At 36.6% G+C, this 26,077-nt stretch overlaps 3 protein-coding genes across 12 annotated transcripts in view; 1 reads left to right on the top strand and 2 right to left on the bottom strand.

The window, feature by feature from the left end:
- Positions 1-26,077, top strand: part of LOC137249828 (uncharacterized) — a 50,645-nt gene that overhangs the window by 5,019 nt on the left and 19,549 nt on the right. The window contains exon 2 of the mRNA XM_067781792.1: positions 13,934-14,125. Within this exon, the coding sequence (XP_067637893.1) occupies positions 13,934-14,125 (192 nt within the window). The remainder of the gene's footprint in view (positions 1-13,933; positions 14,126-26,077) is intronic.
- Positions 19,856-24,333, bottom strand: LOC137247596 (eukaryotic translation initiation factor 3 subunit I-like). Its single transcript, XM_067778576.1, has 2 exons — positions 24,328-24,333; positions 19,856-20,542 (listed from the first exon to the last, which is right to left on the bottom strand). The coding sequence occupies exons 1-2, from the start codon at positions 24,331-24,333 to the stop codon at positions 20,012-20,014; spliced, it is 537 nt and encodes a 178-aa protein (XP_067634677.1). The 3' UTR covers positions 19,856-20,011.
- Positions 23,012-26,077, bottom strand: part of Flo2 (flotillin-2) — a 305,802-nt gene continuing 302,736 nt past the window's right edge. For all 10 annotated transcript variants that reach the window (XM_067781781.1, XM_067781780.1, XM_067781782.1 and 7 more), the window contains one exon: positions 23,012-24,851. In XM_067781781.1, the coding sequence (XP_067637882.1) occupies positions 24,672-24,851 (180 nt within the window). In that variant the 3' untranslated portion in view covers positions 23,012-24,671. The remainder of the gene's footprint in view (positions 24,852-26,077) is intronic.

Raw genomic sequence — 26,077 nt, 5'->3', positions numbered from 1 at the left:
CACTCAGTCTTTGCTAAAAGGTAATGCGACTGAACATAATAATGTCAGAGACATACATTTGCCGAATAATAATACCCAGCCGTTTATTTCAAAGGGTGCAGATAATAAACTTGGTGCGAACCGTACTAACTCTAGTTCGACTGTGAAGGGTAGTAAGAAAAGCAAAACTAAACCAGTATTAACGAATGTTTCCGCTGCTTCGGTGCCACTTTCTACTGCCTCTGTGTCTATCAACACTACTACCTCTTCTACTACTTGTGCCACTGGTACTAATACTTCGTTGCCAATGAGTTTCGCTACGGTGGTAGCCCAAAATAATAACCCATCAACTGCAAATTTTGGACTGCGGGATGCTCATACTGTGAGTAACACGCAGAATAATGATAATGTTCCTGCACCTTTACTGGTAGGGAGGAGTGCCAAGAAGAATCTAAGTAAGCCACTGGTTCTTGGCGTAAATACCAACTCGGAATTGTGTGTAGCTTCGAGTATGAAGTGGCTGCACGTCTCATCGTTCTTGCCCAAAGTGACCGAGGATGATATTTTAAGCTATGTCACGAAACATTCTGGCATTGGTAAAACTTATTTGAAATGCGACAAGCTCGTAAAAAGTGGTACCAATCTGTCCGAACTAAGGCGAGTCAGTTTTAAACTAGGCGTATCGGAATCTTATTACAACAAAGTTATTGATGCGAACATCTGGCCTGTTAATGTAATTCTACGGCCGTTCCGTTTTTTTCCAAGGGGCGGTGCAACTCAACAAGTGGTGTAGCAACATCCCTGAATTTCAAACCGAACTCTTTGCCGTTTAGTATATATTATGAAAATGCTTCTGGGCTTAGAACTAAGTCTAAAGCAGTATAGGAATTTAGTTCACTTTTGGGTTATGATGTTTACGTTTTCGTGGAAACCTGGCTAAATGAAAATTTCTATGACAACGAGTATTTTGATCCCGAAATGTACAACGTATATAGAAAAGATCGAGATACGTTAAAAACTGGCCTGTCCTGAGGAGGTGGTACTTTAATTGCTGTTCGGCGTAAATATCACTCATCATCTATTTCACTGCAGAATGAGGACACGCGGTTGGATCAACTGTGTGTATGTGTCAATGGGTCGTCGACACTCTTTATATGTGTATCTTACATTCCGCCTGGTAGTATTGACAGTTTGTATAAAGCACATACTGATAATCTTATAGACTTAGTTTCTACGAAATCAGAGTGTAATTTTTGTATTTTAGGTGATTTCAATATAGGAGATGTGAGCTGGGCGCCAGTGGGTGAGAGTTTAACTTTGTACCCCAACAATGTAACTAGTTTTCCGAAACGTATGTTGTTGACAACTTATTAAGCGTCAATCTTACCCAAATTAATTCAATTTTAAATAAACTGTTTAAAACATTAGATCTAATTTTTTTAAGTGAAGATATGAGTTTTTCTTTGGAAGAATGTCTCGACCCTCTGTCATGCCCCGGCTTGCATCATGTTCCTCTTGTCCTGCAACTGGAGTTTTACGAATTTAGAAATGTCGACTTAGATTTGCTACCGGATAATTACTGTTTCAAAAATTGCAACTTTAATGCCATTAGCGATAGAATCAATTTGCATGATTGGGATACTATATTTTCTGGGAAGAGTGTAAATGAATGCTTTGATCTTTTCAAAGTTAAAGTGAATGAAATTTGCTCCACTTTAATTCCTCGAGTGAAAAGGAAATGTTACAAAATACCTTGGTATACAAGAAAGTTGAAAAGACTTAAAAATTTAAGGAATAAGTTTTTTAAAAGGTATAAATTATCGAAGATGCGTCTTCATAAGGATAAATATTTATTATACTCAAGTAAGTTTAAATCTTTGAGTAAGAAACTTCATAAAGAGTATGTTGCTAAATTTGAAAGGAATATTAAGTTAAACCCTAAATCTTTTTGGCGTTACGTTAAGGCTAAAAAGTCGTGTGCAATATCCCATCTAAAGTTTCTTACAATGGAAAATCTGCGTATTCCCTCGGCGAAGCTGTCAACCTCTTTGCTGATTTTTTCGGGGCGAATTTTGAGACTGGGACGTTTCTCACCGAGGAACTAGATACGGAAAATGACACCCCTATTAATTTTGGTCAATTGTCCCTGACTCTTGAAGATGTCATTTGTGTCATCTCGGTGATCAAGTCGTCAGTGCAAATGGATGTAGATGGGTTCTGTTCTTTTTTGTTTAAAAATATTGCAGCAGTTGCGTATCCAATGTTATTAATTTTTAATAAATCTCTCAGGAATGGAGATTTCATAAACGCTTGGAAGGTAACGTCTATTACCCCGATATTCAAGAGTGGTAATAAAAGTAATGTTGCCAACTACCGTCCTATTTCTAAACTTTCCACTGTCTCGAAATTGTTTGAAATTGTGGTTAAGGATAAAATATTCTTCGCAGTAAAGACCTTGATTTCACCTAATCAGCATGGATTCATGACTGGCAGATCAACTGTAACTAATCTAGCAGTATTTTCTGAATACTGTATTTCTTCATTTAATAGGAGGGCGCAAGTTGATACTATCTATACCGATTTTTCGAAGGCTTTTGACAAAGTCAACCATTCATTACTAATATCTAAACTTGCTGGCTTCGGCTTCCATTCTAGTATACTATCTTGGGTGAGATCTTACTTGGCAGATCGTAGCTGTGTTGTTGTGGTAGATGGTATTTCTTCGCGGTCGTTTACTGCCAATTCTGGTGTACCCCAAGGGAGTGTGTTGGGTCCCTTATTATTTGTTATCTTTATTAATGACATACGTCATTATTTCAGTTATGCTGAATTCTTATTGTTTGCTGATGACTTGAAAATTTTTGCATCAATCACGACTCAATCTGAGTCCACTATGCTCCAAGCTGATCTTGATAACGTAATGGACTGGTGTAAACGGAATCGTCTGCTTTTAAATATAAGTAAATGTTTTAGTATTACCTTTGCTAAAACTTGAAATGTTCTTCCTGTTTCTTATATACTCTACGCTGAGGGTTGTTGATGAAATATCAGATCTTGGTGTAGTCTTTGATGCGAAGTTTCTATTCCACAGTCAGATTAATTATGTCATTGCGAAGTCTTATTCCACACTCGCGTTCATTCGCCGTTTCAGTATGGATTTTAGTGATCCTTATACTTTAAAACTTTTATTTACAACCCTAGTGCGGTCTAAACTAGAATATGCTGTTTTCATTTGGAGGCCGTACCATGCCTGCCATATAGACCGACTTGAGCATATTCAAAAAATATTTTTGCGATTTGCCCTCCGGTCTTTGCGTTTTCAGGACCCTGTTCCAACATACAGTTCTAGGTGTCTTTTAATTAACCTTAAATCTTTAGTGAGTAGAAGATCAATGCTTTCATTGACATTTTTATATGATATCATCAATGGGACGGTTAACTCGCCCTATCTTTTAGAACGTATACGGTTCAATGTACCATCGCGAACCCTTCGATGTCACGATTTTTTCTGGTTAGATAGATTTAGAACGACTTATGCTTCAAACTCTCCAATTGCTAGGGCAATGAGGGAGTTTAATTTGCTGTATTCTATAGATATTGATTTTGCATTAATGAATGAAATTATTTGAATATTTTATATTTATTAGTTAAGATATATTAGTAAATAGTCTGTAGGGAGGTTCTGATTGTCCTAGACTATAATATGAATAAATAAATAAATAAATAAATAAATAAATACCCAATTGATTCGAGGGGCTGTGTAGTGCAACCCTTTCAAGGGGATGTCAGCGCAATATATATCTTCTTCAACCCATTTGTCAACATCACCTACCTGTGGCGAATCCTGTAACTCTAGTACTCTGGCGACTTCAAGTTCGTATGCGGGTTGGCCTAGAAGGTTCATGGTGGTCATATTAAATCACTCCCGAGATGGTCGGGCTTATACTTTAATGATGCTTGTTACCGGAACATACCGGATCTATATTCGGCAACGGTTCACCAACATCCATAACACTTTTCATCGCTACAACAACAACAATAGCTCGTAGGTCTCTGCTTTGATTAATGAGTTTTGCTATACTCTAGTTGCTGGGAGTATTAACACTTTAGATTGCCTTTGCCCTGGGATTTTAATCTAGTGTAGTCTGAGCTTCTTTGTTTCCCAGTTACTTTTGGTTTCCCTAGTGCGCGCTTTGTGAATCCACAGAACTGCTCTGGATCATAGAATGCTGCTAAATCACCCTGCTTGGCTATGTAGTATGCCTGTTCATTCTCTACCACAAACTTCTATTGAATCGATTTTTGCCTGAAAAATAGTGGCCATTGGTTTCGATTTCTTGAAGCTCGGTCCATAGATCCCGGTTTTCCGTCATTAAATTTTAATCAATCTGTGAAACAGACGTTTGACTCAGTCAGGCATCACGTATTGCAATACGGAATTTCTTATTACTTTCATATGCTGTGTCATGTTTCCATTCTTCTGGATCGACACAATGAAAAACAGACCCCACTCCTTTCGTTAATTTGGAATCATCGGTAAACACGTGCATAATAAAAATAAAAAATAAATGTTACGCGCGATAACCTCCGAAGAGATCTAAGGCCGAGCTTCTCTTCCAATTGGCGTCGTGCTCCTCTTGATTTTCCCTACAAATTGGCCGGACGGGACCTACATGTTTTATGCCAACTCCGAACGGCATCTGCAAGGCAGATGTGTTTTCACTGAGAGCTTTTCATGGCAGAAATACACCCGGAGCGCTTGCCAGACTCTGCCGAGGGGCGACCCCGCTTAGAAAAATTTTTTTTTAATTGAAAAACCTTATTTCTAAAATTTTGATATTGCTTTGTCCAGCGTGTGAACCTAGGGCATACGGTGTGGTAGGCGGAGCACGCTACCATCACACCACGGTGACCGCCCGCATAATGTGATCGGACATTTCCGCACCCTTGCGCCAACTCTCCGACCTCCAAGATGTTCTTCGAAGCTCAAGTATGGGATCATATAGTCCGTTCTCCCTATGTTAGATGGCGCTATGCTGCTATGGCCATCAGACCTGCACTCAAGCTGCCCTGCGGACTTAAGCCTTGTTGCCGTTGCTAACGCTATATTTTTGGACATTAGGTCTGCAGGCGGTATGGCATGCAATGCTGCTGTCGGGATAGTTTTTATAGCTCCCTATATATACATACATACATATATATATATATATATATATATATATGGGGTACTCCATCCCATTTCGACCAATTTTGAACCCGACCCCTTTAGAATTGGCTGAAAGTTTTTCTTCTTTTTCTAGCTGACGAAAGACGTTTTCCAGAATTTTTTTAAATTTTTTCATCAAACTCAAAAAAAGTTATGAATTTTTAAAAAAACACCGTTTTTGTTTTCAAAATGCTATAACTTTTTAAAAATTAACCGTTTGGGATCTTTTTTTTTTAATTTGGTTTTAAATGTACTTTTCGGAAAAAATACAAAAAAATTTTTAAAGTTTTTTTTTGTAATTTTTCAGTTTTTCGAGATTTTTCGAATTCTCCATTTTTTTTCTCATAAAAAACTTCAATCAATTCTGCAATCATCCCCACTAATCCCGTAGTGGGCCGATTGTTTTTCTTTTTTTTATTTAATTGAAAAAAAAAACTTTAAAAATTTTTTTGTATTTTTTCCGAAAAGTACATTTAAAAGCAAATTAAAAAAAAAGATCCTAAACGGTCAATTTTTGAAAAAGTTATAGCATTTTGAAAAAAACACCGTTTTTTTTTTAAATTCATAACTTATTTTGAGTTGGACACCGTTTTTGTTTTCAAAATGCTATAACTTTTTCAAAAATTGACCGTTTGGGATCTTTTTTTTTTTTTTTTTAAAATTTGTTTAAAAAAAAATAATAATAATCGACCCACTCCGGGATTAGTGGGGATGATTGCAGAATTGATTGAAGTTTTTTATGAGAAAAAAAAAAAAAAAATGGCGAAATTCGAAAAATCTCGAAAAACTGAAAAATTACAAAAAAAAACTTTAAAAATATTTTTGTATTTTTTCCGAAAAGTACATTTAAAAACAAATTTAAAAAAAAAAGATCCCAAACGGTCAATTTTTGAAAAAGTTATAGCATTTTGAAAACAAAAACGGTGTTTTTTTAAAAATTCATAACTTTTTTTGAGTTGGATGAAAAAATTCTGAAAAACGTCTTTCGTAAGCTAGAAAAAGAAGAAAAACTTTCAGCCAATTCTAAACGGGGTCGGGTTCAAAATTGGTCGAAATGGGATGGAATACCCCATATATATATATATATATATATATATAAATGTAAACGAGCATTTATTGTATATTTGTATGTTTGTATAGCCGAACGATCTCGGGAACGGCTCAACCGATTTAAATGAAATTTGGCACAGAGATAATGTGTAACCTTCTAAGACTTTCTACCTAGGTGTTGCCACTCAGAATATTTCAGAAGGTTGCCACCCATTGGAAATTAAAAAAAAATTGCATGATATATGCCAATATGGGTATCAAACGAAAGGTATTTCACTCCGCATTACAATAGGGAAATTTTTGAGTAGGGTTACCATTTAGGGTTGCCACCTGTTCGAAAAAAAGGTATTTCAGTCCGCATTACAACAGGGACATTTTGGAGTAGGGTTGCCATTTAGGGTTGCCAACTATTCGAAAGTAAAAATATATCTCACCATGGTAATTTAATACCGTTGAACACTAGAGGCATATGTTCAATACTTACCAACAGATGGCGCTTATGGAAGTAAGTTGACATTTAAATAAACTAACTAACTAATAGTTGTCATATCTGATAGTTGTCATTCGTGAAATTTACAAGTTTTTTAAATGTAATAAAATTGTGAGACTTTCATAGTGTATAACTAAAAAAAATGTTTGAAATTAATAATTCGGCGCATGAACATACTCGACCTAAATAACTTAGTTCTCATATTTGTTTGTCATAGCAATCCCTTATACTATAGGCTAGATTTACCCATTTCAAATTTTTCATTCCAGTTCCTTTCGCGGTTAGTGTGTGATATGTTTTTGAAATCTATTTTTAAGGATATCAAATATATATAAATATAGAGTTTGGTTAATGATGACATGTAGAACAAAGTATGTTATACGGCATACTCGAAGATTGCCGAGCAAAGCTCGGTCGCCCAGGTACTATATAGCATGGATAATCTGGATGCCCCCTCTATTTTTTCTATACGTACTTTTTTGTGCGGTTGTCTACCAAACAAGAACCCCATGGTAAAGTATGGGTTTCACAATTGCCGTAAATACCCAATGACAGAGTTTTGGGCGATAGGCCCGAGGTGCATCCTAGCATCCTCTTGCATGCATACATTGAAACGGAGGCTTTCTTCGTGATCTCTTCCACATGGAGTTTCCACGGCAACCTACTATCTAGTATAATTCGAAGATATTTTGTGCTGCATTTTTTTGTAGGGTTACTCCTCCAAGCTTCGGCTTAGTCCGATTAAGGACCTTGTATTTCCTAGTAAACAATACTATATCAGATTTTTCCGCGTTGGCGGTTAACCCGCCTCCAGATGCCCAGGCATATATGTACATCCCGAAGTGCCTGATACATTGGAGAGCTAATTTTTGGTAGACATATCACGCTTATGATGACTGAAACGCCATCTACGTACGCCGTGAGTTTGACTGGCCCTCTGCCGAACCGCATGAGTCGTTTTACCGAAGCTTCTTTTTTCATTCCAGCCGTCTCCATGATTTTTTCTGACTGAGAGACAAATTAACAGCCCTATTCTGCATTTGGACTTGGATTGGAATTTTTTCGATTTGGCAATTTTGGTATTCTGTGTTCCAATCTCTTTCGATCCAACTTCGAATCGTTCGATTTTTTGTATTCCGCATTTCGATCGTAGTTCCGTTTTTCTAAGTTGCAAATTAGTTGGCGGAAAAATATTTTATTTTTATTTTTTTATTAATATATAACAGAATTTTAATAAAAATGTAAGTAAAACTTGTAAAGAAACGTAGTAGGCTTGATGATGATTGTTTTTTATATGTTTCCAGGTCAAAAACAACATGTCGATGTCGAAGTCCTTGGACGTATTTGCCCCGCAAAAGTATCTAACACACACTTGAAGGCATCCTTGTTAAGTCGAAAGTTTTTTTTGAACCTAGATAAGAAAATAAGTCATTAAACTTTACCACTTTTAAGTTCAATTTCTTACAATTCGTCACTCATCTCAAATGGATTACAAAAATGTCGCAATATTTGCTTTCCATTCTCGCCTGGCAATTTTCGTATGCGTTGCTTTCCAACTCCATAAATAATGCCGCGGCTATTGAATCCATTATAATAGACAGCTATAATTTGTGTCTGTTCGTTGGGTCCAGTTATATGCCAAGGCAAGCTGCCGGCGTAGAGGAAGGTGAAGCGAAAACGTAAACAATCCATGCGCAAAGAATAAATAAATCTTCATAAAGTATTTTTGGCCAGTGGAATGAAATTAGCATCCTTAAAATTCAGAAAATGACAACTATATTTGTGCAGGAATCCGTTATAACAAAAATCGGTGGCCACGGCAGGGAATTGGCCAAAAGAACGACAAAAACACATTTACAATTATGAAAGCACTTCACTCAAAAAAATATGACACTGCGGCAATATATTCTATTGCTTTTTTTTAGTACAAAATGACGTGGATAATAAAATATAAACGTGTTTTTTACAAATTTTCTTTAATTTATTTTGTTCCAATGTTCACACATTCCGTACCAACACCTGATTTCGAAAAATCATTTGCTCTTCCTCTTCTCTTTACGATTCCGTCGTAATGCAGAATACCAAACTTCGATTAAAGCGGAGCGTAGAACGGGAACGTAATCGAAATGCAGAATAGGGGTGTAAGTCTTACATAGAGGGAGTTTGTTTAGGTTGACCTCGCAAATATGCTGATCCAAAATTGTCTACCTACCCTTTAGGAGAAACGAATTTAGGCTAATTGGCTGATACTACGAGGGCAGTTTATTTAATTTCCCTGGCTTGGGTATGAATACTACCTTAAAAAATAAATAAATATGTAAAAATGGTTTGTTTAGTTGAATCGACTATTTTATTTTTAAATTTCTCTTACTAAAATTTCACATAGTACATACATATAAAAACTGCTAAATGTCCATAAGTAAACTTTTACTTTACATAAATATTTTCAAGTAAAAAAGCTACATATACAAATCATCGAGTGTTTGTTATTCGACATTTACAAAATTTTCACAATTTTAAAGAGATTTGGTAATTAGGGTAGATACATAATTACAAATACATATGTAGATATGTAGTTGTATGTTTATATTTATCTGCGAAACCCGAGGAGATATAGTACACACATAAATGAAGAGTTATTGATTAAGTTGATATTTGAATATTTTTTCCTAATGCATAAACTTCCAGGATTTCAAGATCAAGCTAATGTTTTGACCTTCTCTAAAATATTATTATGTTAAACGTTTTGTGAATACAAATTTTTTAACAATTTTGGGGTTTTATAGTGAACACATTTCGCAATTTCGGTGTAATTATTTGTTATTATTTTTTTGAATTTGGATGAATTTTAGAGTGATCATAAAAAATACTTAGGGTATCCACGGTAGCATGGTTATGAACATGATGAATTGAAATTTAAGGTGTTCTCATTCTGTTGACGTTTTCTATTATTCTTTTTTCAGTTACAAAATTCGTAACGCTCGTTAGACAGAGCCAAGCTAAATAAAGCCGTTTAAAAAAAATTCAGAGCACTCAATGGAAGTTTTTGATTTTCATATTTAAGTGCAAAGCAAGAACAATTTCATATGATGAATGAGTACTTCGGTATAAAAAAAAAAAACAAATTGGCACTCAAAATTTGACAACAAAAATTATTCACAAATATTACGAAAAATGTGTATTCAAAATTAAATTCATTAAGAAAATAAGAATTACTCCAGCCATTTAAGGGTTTGACCTCGTAATTTGAGATAAGACTTGGAAACTTGCATACGTCTTAATTTTGAAATTATGTTAATGCTATTAAAAGTTATGATAAGTCGCATGTGCGCCTATTGAGACCCAGGGTCGCAAAATTTAGTACTTCGCAAATATCTCGCTTCCTATGGCTTGCTGGAGTTTCGCGCTCAGTTGGAAGTTGAACATCATGAAATTCGTCACAGGTGCAGGCTGAAGAACTTTTTCGACCTAGGTTAGATATTAATGAACCGAACTCGTTCAAATATTGTATTTGGAGTGACATTTGGGTCGCCAGCAACATCGATTCAAAATCTTAAAAAATGGGCGTAACTCCGTGTAGTTCCAATATTGAAATAAAAAAGGAACTATTTTTATGTAATAATTAATATATTTTTAATTGAATCGTTAGTACAAAAATTGAATTTTCACAAGAATGAAAATTTTTGAAGTCACCAAATTCAAAATTGAAAACCAAAAATACATGAATACATTTAAAAATAATAACAAAATTACAAAGTAAAATATTGTAAAGTTAAAATTATAAACAAACCCTACAATACTCCCCCTTCAAGAAAAATCAACATCAAACAAATTAAAAGTAACTCTCTTTTTAAGTGTATTGTTAGTGTTGTTTGTATCTGTTGTTTCAATTATTGCTAGTTTTAATCTGTCAATTGGAATAGTTTTAATAGTATCATTGATTTCCAATTTAAAATATTTTTGTTCTTTTTCCACAATTTTGTAAGGTTCCTCATATGGTTGCTGTAATGAGCGTTTATCTATAACTCGAACAAATGCAAATTTACAAGTTTGAAGATCTTTTGGAACATAAATTCCTGTATCACAATTTCTATGATGACTTAAATTTGATTTAATATTCCGAAAATGTTCACGTAAACTACTTAAAATTTCAGTTGATGAATTATTCTCAGCTGATGGAACAACAAGTTCCCCCGATAAATGTACATTTTGACCAAAAACCATTTCCGCTGGTGTAGCTGAAATATCCTATTTGTAAATAGATCGCAACCTAAGTAGTATGACAGGTAACTCGTCATACCAATTGTTTGATCCATCTCTAGCCATTATAGTAACTTTTAGCTGCCTATGAAACCTTTCAACCATACCATTTCCTTGAGGGTGATAAGCCGAAGTAGTAATATGATGACTACCGAGTAATTTGGGTAACTCTAAAAACAATTTTGATGTGAATTGGCTACCTTGGTCGGTGGTTATTTTCAATGGAACTCCAAAACGAGATATATATTCTTTGAAAAATTTGTTCGCGATTGTTGACGCTGAAATATCTTTTAGAGCATATGCCTCTGGCCAACGAGTAAATCTATCAATTATTGTTAAAATAAAACGATGTGCTTTCGAAATAGGTAACGGTCCAACTATATCTAGATGTATATGCTCAAATCTATTCTTAGTAATGGGAATTTTGACAACAGGAGACTTTGTGTGACGATAAACTTTGGATTTTTGACAGTTAAGACACTCTTTTGACCAACTATTAATATCTTTAGTCATGTTAGGCCAAAAATATTTTTTAATTATGAGTCGCCGTGTAGCTCTTGTACCAGGATGTGTAATTCCATGCAGCATGTCAAATACCGTCTTCCGTAATTTACTCGGTACAAATGGTCTAGGTGTATCTCCAGAAACTTCACACCAAATATTGAAATTTAATATAGGTATATTAATTAACTTCAAATTTAAAAATTGTATTTTAGATATTAGTTCGTTTAAATCTCTGTCATTTTGTTGTTCGCTTTGTAAAATTTTGAGATTCAGTTCTGTATTGTGTATTGCATTATCCTCGAAAGCTCTAGATAGCGTATCTGCTACAACATTGGATTCTCCTTTAATGTATTGTATGTCATCAGTAAATTATATATAAACTCCAAATGTCTCGTTTGTCTGGGACTCCGTTCTGTTTTTGAATTTAAAGCTGTAGTTAAAGGTTTGTGGTCCGTAAAAACTGTAAATTGTCGTCCTTCCAAAAGATATCGAAAATGTTTTATATTTAAATAAATTGCCAGTAATTCCCTTTCAAATGCGCTGTACTTAATTTCGGTTGGAGAAAGTTTTTTAGAAAAAAATGCAAGAGGTTCAATTTTGTTATTATATGTTTGTTGTATAACACCACCAATAGCCGTATTAGATGCATCTACTGTTAAAGATAATTTGGCATCTTTGTTAAAATGATTTAACAATATCGTAGATGCAAATTTATCCTTAATGCATTCAAAAGCTTCACTCGATATATCGTCCCATATTAAAGTTTTGTCACGTTTCTTACTTGTTCTGTTAATTAGATCATAAATTTTGTTAGTAAATTCTGCTAATTTTGGAATATATCTATGGTAATAGTTTACCATGCCTATACATTTTTGGGCTTGCTTAACTGATTTCGGACGTTCGAAATTGCGAATAGCTGCTACATTTTCATCAGAAGGTCGAATACCTGTACCAGAAATATTATGTCCTAAAAAGTCTATATTTGATACGCCAAAAGTACATTTACTTGGTTTAATGTTTAAACCGTACTCTGAAAGGCGTTGAAAAAGTATACGCAAATGTTTTAAATGTTGTTCTTCGTCTTTACTTGCAATAAATAAGTCGTCGATATAAGAATATACAAAATCTAAATCACTGACTATTTCGTTAATGAGTCTTTGGAAAGTTTGTGCAGAATTTCTAAGTCCGAAGGGCATTCGCATGAATTCAAACATACCGAAAGGAGTTGTAATCGCAGTTTTATAAATGTCTTCCTCAGCCATAGGAATTTGGTGATATGCTCTAACTAAGTCTAATTTCGAAAATATATTTTTATTACGAAGATTCATATTAAAATCTTGTATGTGTGGTAAAGGATAACAGTTACAATATTTAATCTCCTAAAATCACCGCAAGGACGCCAGTCATTCAACTCTTTTTTAGGTACTAAGTGAAGTGGAGATGCTACTGAAGAATTTGAAGGCCGACAAATGCCTGTTTTAACTAAAAAATCAAATTCAGTTTTAGCGACTTTGTATTTTATCGGATCTAAGCGCCTGGGTCTAGAAAATGGAAGACTACCTTCCGCTAAAAGTCGATGTACCGTTGTATGTTTAACATGTTTCGTATAATCTGGTTCTGCAAAAAGTGACGGAAACACTCTTAATAATTTCGTAAATTTATTATCAACCGCAAATAACTTTGGTAAAGGAATGTCACAAAAAGAAGAAATGGTATTGACCGAAAGATTTGTTAAGGGATCCACTAATCGCTTATGTTTCATATCAATAAGGAGACCATATTTACAAAGAAAGTCTGCTCCAATTATTGGCTTAGCTATATCCGCTATCAAAAATGTAAAGGGAAATTCACGTCTTAAACCTAAATTTACATTTAAAAGCCTTTTCCCATATGTGGATGTTTAGGCCCAATGCCTAACTTTCACTCGATTGACGGCGCCCCTCCCTAATGTTTTAATAATATTTCCAGCCACCCACACTCACGCCGCATTTGTGTGCATGCATGCACATGCATGCGTTGCGTACACATGCATGTGTGTGTGCAGGTTGTCAGCACCCATGCACGTATACGTAAGGGTGGTGTGTGTGTGGTTTTTCCCCTCCTTAATACCAGAGGACCTTTTCGCGGCTTAGCGGTTGTCATCAACGGCACAACCGGCCTCTTTTTCGATCGACCGCCAACCAGCACACATCGCCGAGTATCACCGTCATCAGTTTTACACTCAAAGGTAATATTGTATCCTTGTATATATTTTCCTACACTCTAATTAAAACACTATTATAACGAGGAAATGCTCTTTGCGTTTTGTTCTTTTACTTTCTTTCGAGAGCACTATCAACCCGAGATCGACCCGCGTGCGCCTACCCACTGCCGGTTCCAGACGCACTCAGGCCGAACATTGGTCCTCCTCACCAGGAACTAAAAGCGCCTCTTTATATATACAGTCCACAACACAGCACATTTGCCTACTACTGAATTTGCACGAATTGCCACAAAAAAAAAAAAAATCATCAAAAGTTTTATTTGTCACAGCATAGTCCAGCAGAACCACCAAAAAGTTGGAAGTTTGATAGTATACACGACATTAGCAGCCGCCGGAGCCACAGCCATCACATCAATTTTTCCACAAAAACAAAGTAAGTTTATATTTCTTGCCACTTTTTTTTTGAGTGTTGTTTTTTGCAAAGTAAAGAAAAAAACCCCGTGTAGTGCGCGAAAAATTAAAAATAAAAGTGAAAACAGTGAAGTGATTTAGTGAGCACCAATTTATTTTTCTAAGTTCAAAGGTTAAATCACTCGGCTTGTTAGCCTTTATTTTCAGTCCTTGTGATTATCTGGTCTATCCCCCCACCACTGGTAAGGTTTTCCAGACACAACACAAGGAAGAGGGTAACCTAACCTCACTTTCCGCACCATACTAAATAGGTTGTTGTTGTTGTTTTTTTTGTACTTCACAAACACGAAATTAAGTTCAATTTAATTAATTAATCCGGTGCTCACTTCACTTTTCAAACACTTTTTACACTTTTTTTGGCGCTTGTTTTGCAATATCGCACGCATTTTTTCACTTCTTCAAAAATACACCCATTATTTGTGGAGGTGGCGAGTGGTCCCCTTTTTGTTGTTGCCGCTGAGACAAAAATTTGTACATTAAATCTTTTGCTGTTTTCGCTGCTGTGACAAAAAGTCCAAAAATAAATCCTTTTTTGTTGTCCCTGTTGTGAGAAAAAGTTGAAAAATAAACCTCTGTTGTTGTCGCTACCGAGACAAAAAGTCTGCAATATAAAAAGAAATAATAAAGCTTCGAATTTCAATAGTGTTTATTTACGGCTGGGCAGGAATTTTTACTCAAAATCGTTCCATTTCTCTAATCAGCAATTATTTCTTTAATAAATTCAAATAAGACCATGGCAACCTACATCAGACTGGTAGAATTAATCGCAGAGTTTGATACAGATTACAGCCTTATTCCGGAAAGCGACCATAGCAAACACACCCTTGCGATACAGCAGGAAGAGTTGCGGTCCTTGTGGAAGAAGGTAAAGTCTGCGTTTGATTCGCTACTAGGATCTGAGGAGGTGTCAGGGGATGACGTTATGGCGGTAAGAAAAAAGCAAAAAGCAGCATACGCAATCTACATGCGATGCCTAGCGTCTATATCTGCTGAGGCTGAAAAATACAAGAAAGCGGACAAGAACGTCAACCCTGAGCAAGAACCTCATGCGCATAAAATTCGCCTCCCTGCTTGCGACACGGAAGTTTTTAAAGGGGATTATCTGTCTTGGCCAACTTTTCGCGACCTTTTCACGGCAATTTATATAAACAATTCCAGCTTGAAAGGGGTGGAAAAGTTATTCCATCTCAACAACAAAACGCAGGGCGAAGCAAAAGATATCGTTAAAAAATGCCCTCTCACATATGAAGGTTTCGAGATGGCCTGGAAAAACTTGTGTGAAAGATACGAAAACAAACGTATCTTAGTTAACACACAACTACAAATTTTATTTAACTTAAAAAAGGTAGAAAGTGAGTGTGGCAGTTCAATAAAAAAGCTGCAAAATGATATAAATAATTGTATTTCGTCCCTCAAATGCCACAAAATTGACACTTCCAATTGGGATGCAATCCTGACTTATCTCTGCTCAACCAAGCTACCAGAGAGCACGTTGGCTCTATGGGAGCAAAGTATAGACCATAAAATGGACATATCCAAGTGGGAGGATATGGATAAATTCCTGTCTAATCGGTTTCAGACACTTGAAACAGTGTCTGGTTTTACAGGGCATGCCACTTCGAAAGTGCAAAAACCAAACACGTTGCGACAATCAACAGAACCCCCTACGAAAAGACTTGGTGCCTTTCAAACAAAGGTATCCAGACCGACGTCAAAGGCAATGTGTAAAATGTGCAAGTCCGCAGAGCACAGATTACGAAACTGTTCACGCTTTTGCGAGTTAACCCCTCCAGAAAGGATTAAATTCATAAACTCTACAAGTGGTTGTCTGAATTGTCTATCCCCAGGACACACAGTGACCAGATGCACCAGTTCCTACAACTGCAATACGTGCCACTCTCGTCACCATACGCTCCTGCATGCGGATACCCTACAGAAAAACACCACCTACAACCCGCCCCAACACTCCTACGATAATAGGCCCTCTACTTCTAGACAGGCATTAGCGAGACAGGAATAAGAAAAACCAGGTTCAAACGGGAACAAAAATGTGACATCCTGTCATACGAATTCCAGCACAGGTGTGCTATTAGGAACTGCTCGCGTACACATTCACCATAATGGTACCGACTTCTCCGCGCGGGCATTAATTGATTCAGGGTCTGAATGTTCCTTTATAACTGAAAGACTGAAACGCAGAATCAATTTGCCGGTTTAGGCATTGGGCCTAAACAGTGGAAATTGTTGAACCATTAGCTGCTGTAAGAATTATATCTGTACGTTTCGTATGTGGAAATTTACACAATGGTAACACTGAAATTTCTGCTCCACTATCGATCAAAAAATGTAGTTTATTATCTTTATCAAAAATGAACAAGCGACGAGTTGAAAATTCCAAATTACCGTTGTTCGTCGCTGCAACAACGGTTGAATTTAGTTTGTTGAATCTTTATTTTTATTATAAGAACACGGTTGTTCACAATTTCGGGCATTACTTCCAAACTTGTAGTGAAATCTACACAGCCAATTTGGATTATTACGCGAATTGGAACGACGTCTAAATGAATTTCTAAAATAATTTCTGGAATTCGACCGTGATCTAGATTGATTTTGATAAACTTGAGTTTTTATTTCAGATAATTCTAAAGAAAGTTTTTGAAAATTTTCAAACATCAAAGAAATAGTTTTAACCAAATTTTCAACAACAGAATTTTGCGCTACTAAATTCGAAACCGCGTTAACCGAATATACTTCATTTTTATTTATGACTTCTCAAATATTATCAGCGAGTTTTGTCAATTCATTTATATTAGTTGAATTGGAACTAGCTAAAATCGCATTTAAATTTTTGGGAAGTTTTCTTATCCAAATCTTTTTAAGAATATTTTCACTGAAATTTGAACCGGCAAGTAAAATCAATGATCGATAAAATTCTGAGGGTTTACGATCTCCCATCTCAGAATCACTAAAAATTTTATCTAGTTTTGAACTTTCACTTAATGAATACCTTTCTATTAAGATTTTCTTAAGTTCAGAAAACTTATTAACTTGGGGGGGATTTTGAATAAAATCTAAAACCGTTAAAATTACTTCCTGTGGAAGCGCGGTAATAATATGTTCATATTTTGTGTTCTCTTGCGTTATATTTTTAGTACTAAATTGTGTTTCTGCATGGATAAACCAAGCTTCTGGACAACTAGTCCAAAATTGTGGAAGTTTAATTGATGTTGCGGAAATTTCATTTGATCTTATATATTCGTAAGGATTCGAAATATGATCAGAAAAATTCTCATTCGGTAAATCAATTAGTGAGTCATTTAAATTGCTTTGTCAGGGTGGGTGTTCCCCACGTTTGGGCGTCCGCAAGATATACGCTACCTTGGACCGCTCGTGATGCATGGGGTGGGGTGGCCGTCATGGAAAAACACCAGGTCTCCGAAAAATGCACTTTCATAAAATTCAAAAAAGGAAAGTGGGAAGAATATAAATCTGCAACAGACAGCAGCTTTGATGCCCTCCCTATCCCGACTGATGCCCGCCAAGGGGAGCGTGCCTTCCGTAAGGTCATTGAATCCGCCTCGGCACATTTCATTCCCGCCGGGAGAATTCCCGAAATCCGGCCCCACTTCCCGGCGGAGGCCGCGAGCTTAGCGAGGGAACGCGACCTTATAAGACAGCTTGATCCAGGCGACCCCCAAATAAGGGATATAAACCAACGCATCAGATTGCTTGTGGACGAACACAAGCGGGCGAAATGGGAAGAGCACCTAAGAGGTTGTAACCTCTCTACCGGTGTAGGTAAACTTTGGTCCACCGTAAAGTCCCTATCGAATCCGACTAAGCACAAAGACAAAGTTTCCATCACCTTTGGCGATAAGGTGCTGTCGGATGCGGAAAAATGCGCGAGCGCTTTCTGCCGACAATATATAATGCATCCTACGGTCGACAACGATAGACGGAGAGCCAATAGACACGCACATAAACACAAATTCAGCGCGTCACCAATCACCATCACCGCTAGAGAGGTTGAGGACGCCATTGGTCGCGCTAAACCATCCAAAGCAGTGGGCCCAGACGGCATAGCCATGCCGATGCTTAAAAACCTAGGGAAAGAGGGTTTCAAATATTTAGCGCATGTCTTCAACCTGTCTCTCTCCACCTTTGCCATACCCGAGAAATGGAAAATGGCCAAGGTGGTCCCGCTACTAAAGCCTGGGAAACCAGCTAACGTAGGTGAGTCATATCGTCCGATATCTCTCCTATCGCCAGTGGCAAAGACGCTTGAAGCCATTTTGCTCCCTTATTTCCAAGCACATTTGCAGCTAGCCCCTCATCAGCATGGCTTCAGAAAACTCTATAGCACTACCTCCGCGCTAAATGTCATTAGCACCCAGATAAATTGCGGTTGGAATCAATACCCCCACCATAGAACAGTACTCGTAGCGCTAGACCTATCAAAAGCCTTTGATACGGTCAACCATGGCTCATTACTGCAAGACCTGGAAGGGTCTACCCTTCCCCCATGTCTTAAAAGGTGGACCGCAAATTATCTGGGTGGTCGGCAGGCATCGGTGCAATTCAGAAACGAAACATCAAAACCAAGGAGAATTAAACAAGGGGTGCCACAGGGTGGTGTCCTATCCCCACTTTTGTTTAATTTCTACATATCTAAGCTACCTTCACCACCGGAAGGAGTCACAATCGTTTCCTACGCCGATGACTGCACAATAATGGCCACAGGCCCAGGCCCAGAGATCGATGAGCTATGCAATAAAATAAACGGCTATCTCCCTGATCTCTCCAGTTTTTTCGCCTCGCGAAACCTGGCATTGTCACCGACTAAATCTTCCGCGACCTTATTTACAACATGGACGCCCCAAATGTCGACCATATTGAACATCCACGTCGATGGCACTACGCTACCGACTGTCCTACACCCCAAAATCTTGGGTGTGACGTTTGATCAGGATCTGCATTTTGGTGCGCACGCAACCGCAATTGTTCCGAGAATTCAGAGCCGTAATAAAATCCTCAAATCCCTTGGTGGCAGTACCTGGGGAAAAGATAAAGAAACGCTCATGACCACATACAAAGCAATTAGCCAGCCGATTACGTGCTACGCGTCACCCATATGGTCGCCAAGCCTAAAAACTACCCACTGGAAGAAACTACAGGCCTGCCAAAATACTGCTCTCAGAATCGCCACGGGCTGTCTTCTTATGTCCCCAGAACACCATCTGCATAATGAGGCGAGAATACTCCCCATCAGGGAGAGAAATGAGATGCTGACCAAACAGTTTCTGTTGAATACCCAGAAACCTGGGCATCCCAACAGACATCTGATTGACGAACCAGCACCGCCTAGGGGCCTAAGGAGTCATCTCCGTAAGCATTTTGAGGAAATACGGCACCTTAGAACCCAGCCGTACGAAGCGGAAAAACACAAGCAGGTCCTTGGTGAACTCCATAGACAGGCGTCGGACCTTTATGTCGGGAATTGCCCGGTGAATCCAGTACTTGAAGAAAAATATCCAGAACTCGCGGAAGAGGAACGCATACTCCCCAGGGAAACGCGTGTCACTCTTGCTCAACTTCGTTCTGGATACTGTAACAGGTTAAACTCTTACCTATCTAGAATCAACCCCGACATACAAAATGTATGCCCCGCTTGCAATGTGTCCCCACATGACACCAACCATCTCCTTAATTGTAATGTGGAACCAACGCCTCTAACACCCCTTTCCTTATGGTCCACCCCTGTTGAAACAGCAAGTTTCCTTGGACTCCCGTTAGAGGATATTGATGACAATTTGTGATCGGTCGCGGCTATTAGGTGGGGCGAGCATTGCTACAACAACAACAACAACCAGGTTGATGTTGTTGTCACCTCCATGGCGTCTTGTCCACCACCCAAGACAACATGGTCCATAATTGAGCTGATTGCAGCCGAGTGTACAGGCCATTCTGTTTTATAGGTCTTCAGACACATCAGTGATTTCAAGTCAAATAGCTTCGCTGCTGCATCTTTGGATGCAGTAACAAACAGAATACCATCTTTATTTATCTGCATATCGTTTTTAACAGCCGTATGATCATTTATTGAATTAATCTCACGACCACCCTCCCGTATATCCCAAACAGAAATTTGGCCATTTTCGTGCCCTATGCTTATTGTTTCATCCAAGGGTCCCCACAGCATAGATGTGAGTGTAGATGCCAGCATTGGTATACGTAGCAATGGGCTTTGCTCGACAGTGCTTTCATCTGCTGTGCGTGCATCAATCGCGAACCTCCGTTCTGGATTTTGTCCCATATCTTTATCCGTGGAGTGAGCCGCTTGTTTGCCAGAGTGACTGAAGACGCATGTTCTCGCCGACGACTTTGTATATATTTATATATTTTATCTATATATTTTATGTGGGGTTTGTTTTCTTTTAATGCGGTCTGCGCCGTGAAATGTTAAAACAAATGACAGCAACAACTTTCTCACCACAGGTAAAGTACAAGCTCCATGTCAGAAGGTTGCCATATGACGAAATGTAGGTACGGTGGGCTAGGGCTTAGGAAAAAGATGGATATAGGGAGACATGTTCGTTGTTGGCTGGAATGTAAAACAATAGAAACGGCAACTAGAAACGGTGTTGCTGTTTAGCTATTGCCTATATAAAGGGGTTAAAAGAAGAGAATAGCTGTGTCATTAAAGGTGATTATGTTGACTGCGCGCAGGATCGCGTAAACAATTTTATTAAGTTGTATATTTATATATATATCCCTGGCGCGAGGTCCAGTAAGGACAAAATCGTACAGTGTTTTTTTTTTTTGGTGTTGAAAATTTATGTGCGGCGGGGCAAAACGCCCATAAAGAAACCCGCGGTCGTCCGGAAAAAGTTATTTTCAAGGCGAAAGGCCTAGGATTCCGGCCGGCACGAAAATTACAGAGTTTTTGGCTAACGCGCATGATGGATGTGGAATACGCAGGGACAGCAGTTAAACAGTGTTGAACACCACCCGTCAATAAACAAAAGCTTTTGGTCTGCGCCAGGGAAATTTTTTTCGGAAATCTACCATAAACACTTTTCACCAGCATAGAGGCGTACAACAGTGCCTCTAAAACCACGTGAGGTGAAGACAGCAAAGTTCGTGTAAAAAAGCTTTTGGTTAATGTAACCCAACAAGCAAATGAAGGCAGTTTCTGTTAAGATAAATAAAAATATATATATGTATACGTAGTGTATTAATTGATGTTGCAATTTTTGGTATTTAATGTCAAATTGATGATAGTCGGACACACGAAATCACCAAACCGGGGTCCCAAGATCGCAAGAGTTTCCTTATCGCTGGAATATCCATCTGCCCCAAATATCCATTTTCCACCGAAGAGAGCTCTTTTAGGTAGGCTGTAGGATTTGGGTGTTGTATTAAAAGTAGTGCTCATCTTGAGCTAGGCGAAGGGTTTGGTTTTTTTTTGTGCCGACACAGAAGAAAACAAACGATTGTAATATTTTATATAAGTTTTCTTTTGCATGACCATGGGTGTAAAGTAATTTTTTGTTGCTGTGACAGAACTCATGGTTAATAAATCACATAAAGAAAATCCGTTGAAGAAATTTTAAAATAATGAGATATATACTGTAAGATTGTCAAATTCACTTATACACATGTGTCATGCGTAGCATTCGAGAGTAAATATAAGTGTCTGTTTGATTTATGATTGTAAAGAGATAAATCTGTTAAGCATGTTTCTTGTCGATTAAAATACCTGTTTAAAGCATGAAAAGAAATTGGAATATGGTTTGCTGATTTAGTGTGGAATCGCGAGGAGCAAAGGTAAGAAAGGGGACCTGCTCAACTCCGAAATAAACGAGCGGTCCGAGGTAGGGTGGGCTTCTGGTGGGATGTATGGAGGCGTATGAGGATGATGATTGTAACATCCGCCTCGCATCAATGTGGCAAAAGGGTTTGTAGTTTGTATGTTGTGTGTATTGTTGTGTGGGGAGTGAAACATATTAACCGTTTTGAAAAAGAAAGTTAGAGAATAAAATAGCAAATTTGACAAGGGATGACAAAAAGTCGTTCCCTGTTAGAAAATCAATAAAACAAAATTAATCTAAATCAGTAAAACAGTTATATAATTTATATTAAATAAATACTATACTGAATTGAAGGAGGAGTTCACAATTTAAATTTTTTTAATTTTGCTACTACCTTATGGTATGTAAATAGTCCTATATAAGTTACCAATTGAATGTAAATAAATTGGCTTAATTACTCGAGATTTATTATCAATATGAAATTGTTTTTGAGATGCAGGAAGATGAAATTGTTGCTAGTAGTATATCAGAAGTATCATTTACGTTGTGTAATTCTTACTTTATTAACAATAACGATAACGAAAGTGACGGAAGTGTCATTGATAACATCAGAGGTTGTTAAAGTTGATATAATCAATGGTCGTTATTGCTATGAAATCAGCTCTATTTTAATTCTAGGCGCAGCAACATACACGGTATGTACGAAGACGCACACAGCTAATAGCGTTGAGAACAATAATCGTAGTGACTAATTGTGAATAAAATGTTTGTATATCATCATAAAATTTGTTGTAATATAAGCTCCTAAATGTATCTGCAACTGCATCTAAAAATTTGCTGTAATATTAGTTCTTCTATGTTAATATTAGTTCTTCTATGTTAATATTAGTTCTTCTATGTTAAACCGTTATAATGCCAAGAAATTATACACGAATACCGATATGGATACGATTATCCCACATTCAAAAAACAATTACTGCACTCGACAAAAGGCGGGATCGCCAATTGTAGTTCCAATATTGAAATAAAAAAGGAACTATTTTTATGTAATAATTAATATATTTTTAATTTAATCGTTAGTACAAAAATTGAATTTTCACAAGAATGTAAATTTTTGAAGTCACCAAATTCAAAATTGAAAACCAAAAATACATGAATACATTTAAAAATAATAACAAAATTACAAAGTAAAATATTGTAAAGTTAAAATTATAAACAAACCCTACACTCCGCCCTTTTTAGACTTAGTTTTTCATCACGAGCTGTAACTCCGGTAATAATTCAGGTATCGTGAAAAAGTTGGTGGAGATGCTCTGAATGAGTGAAGTTGTTATGCTGGATTTTGAGAATTTAGTTTAATTGCTTTTGAGTATTGTGATGATAAGGCGATTTACGAAATTTTGAAACAATCGATATATTGGAACTTTTGAGCTTTTTGAACATTTAGAAAGTTTATTTTTATTTTTGAAATACAAAAAAAAAAAAAAAAATGCCAATGTATATATACTTTTGTACATGTATTTAGGTTTGCACTTCAATATAAAAAAATTTTGAGCAGCACTGGTAAAATGGAATATTTCTACCTTTTCTATGGTTTCTAGATTGAGAGAATACCCTTTACATATTTTTTCACTTTCAACGTATTTTGAATTTGAAAAATGTTGCTCCATTTTATGCTAGGTACCCGGGACTTTAATATAATATAGAACATTTAATGGTTAACACAAAGTCGAAAAAAGAGTAATTCTTCCGGGAAGTATATCTGTAGATTCAAGGGGCCCACATAGTATTATTTGAAAGTGTGGAGGATTCAGAAATGAGTAACTTTTAACAGGAATAATAATTAAAACAATTAAGGATTTTTTCTACTTAAGGATATGATTTCATATTTGGAGTGAAGAGGAAAAATTATAGTTAACAAATGATGTACTCAATTTCAAATATTTATCTTATATTGACGAAATCATATCTATTTATGTGTACGTAAGTATTTTAAGGTCAATAACAAAACAATAATATATATTAATACAATGTTCAAATATTTAACATTTGATATACATAATAACAAATTCGAACATACATTTTTTTAAAATAACGATTGAAATTAAGTTGGGGGTGTGTGAAAAAGTAAATTATAGTTATTATGTAATTGAAATTGCAAAATATCATCCCTTTCTTGAAAATACAAGTTTTTCAATTGTTAGTATATTATAATATTATGTATATATAATATTACGTTTTTTTTTTGTAATCATGTGCTGTACATTGACAATATAGTATATATAAGTTATAGTATATATATATTAGAAAATCGAAAATCTGAAATGGTCACTTATGCAAGTCTTTGTATTACTCGCATTTTTTTGGATTGTTCAAAATGCTTTACATATTTTCACTTATTTAGACTTTAATGTTTTTATTTACTAAAAATATCATTCCTCTGTTTAAATTTTGTATTAATTTTTTTCGTTTTGTTTATAATTTTTCTGTGTAATTATGTTTTTTTTTTATATACTTTTAAATTTGTATCTCTGTCCCTTTTTCTTATTTTAATATTTTTTTTAATTTTTATTTAATTATCATTTTTTATTTTTCGCATTCCATCATCGTTATTCCATTATGCATTAAATTTTACGTCATCAACATCATCGATCTGACGTCTTGCGGCGTTTGCATACTTGAATGTTGCATTGAATTTCACGCCTTGGCTCCAGGTATTTTCGACAGCACCTTCGACAGATCCACACCGGTCAATGCATTGATAGATGGTGGTAGTTGTGCCACTAAACGCGTGACATCGTTTGTTAAATTATCATTACCGCCAATCAGTACAATCTCATCTGTTTTGGCTAATGGTGCAGCTACTTCAGCAGCGATCTGTAAAGAAAAATTGTACAAAAAAACTAAATCAGAAAGCGGAAAATACCTCAAAATTAAGTATTATAAAATTGTTGCCTCGTTTTTTGTTCTGTTAATATTTTAAAACCACTTAAGTGATTAAAACAGGATTGTGATGAAATGTAAAGAGAATCTTGATGTATTCGAGTATATTTTGAATCGTCATGTTGTTGTTGTTGTTTGAGCAGTGCTTTGCCCCATCCAATAGGTGCGACTACTCACAAATTCTCATTAATATACTCCAACGGGAGTCCAAGGAAACTTGCAGTTTCCAGAGAAAAGAGGGTGTTAGAAGCGTTGGTTCTCAATTGCAATTGAAAAGATGTTTGGTGTCATATAAGAATAGGTTACAAGCATACGTAAGAGTTTAACCTGTTACAGTATCCAGATCGAAGGATACGCGCAAGCTAGAGTGTTGCCCGTCTCCCTGCGGAGGTTCCTTTCTACTGCGAGTTTAGGAAGTTTGATTTTAAGAACAGAGTTCGCCGGGTAATTACTGGCTTAGTGGTCTGACACGTTTTTTTGAAACCTTTTTGTTCATACGGTTAAATTCTCAGGTGCCGTATTCCGCCATATTGCTTGCGGAGATGACTTGTTAAGTCCCTGGGAGAAAACTGTTCAGCATCTCATTTCTATACCTTATGGGGAGTACTATCGCATAAATGTGTAAATTTTGTTCTGAGGACATAAGAAGACAACCCGTAGCAGCTCTGGAAGCGGTTTTTTAGCAGGCTTTTGGTTTCTTCCAATGACTAGCGCTTAGGCTCGGTGATCATATAGGGGACGCGTCGCGTGCAAGCGGCGGGCCAATTGCTTTGTAAGTGGTATTGATCGTCGTGATTCAGAAAGTTGCAATTCATATTCACAAAATTACAATTTATATTAAGAAACTTCATTTCATATTCAGAATGTTAGAATTGCAGTAACGGTTATTTGCGGTCTCTGTTTAAAAGAACCAAAATATTTCTGTTCCCAGTTTGGATCACTGAGTCGTTCGCTGCCCTCCATTACAGGTAAAGTTGATATACGATTTCAATGTAGACTTAGTTTTGTGAACATGTGTCGGACTCATAAAATAACAGAGGCTTCTTACTTAAACAATATAGTTAATATCCACACGGCATTGGCAATTGCTACCAAGGCAGCGGTTTGCTTTCAAAAGCTTTTGAGCGCCGTGTGGTTACATCAACGCCTGTACGTACTCA

The sequence above is a fragment of the Eurosta solidaginis genome, chromosome 4, assembly GCF_040869045.1.
Source record: "Eurosta solidaginis isolate ZX-2024a chromosome 4, ASM4086904v1, whole genome shotgun sequence".
Lineage (NCBI taxonomy): Eukaryota > Metazoa > Arthropoda > Insecta > Diptera > Tephritidae > Eurosta > Eurosta solidaginis.
Note: the sequence above shows the minus strand (reverse complement) of the source record. Positions and strands in the feature narration are given on the sequence as shown.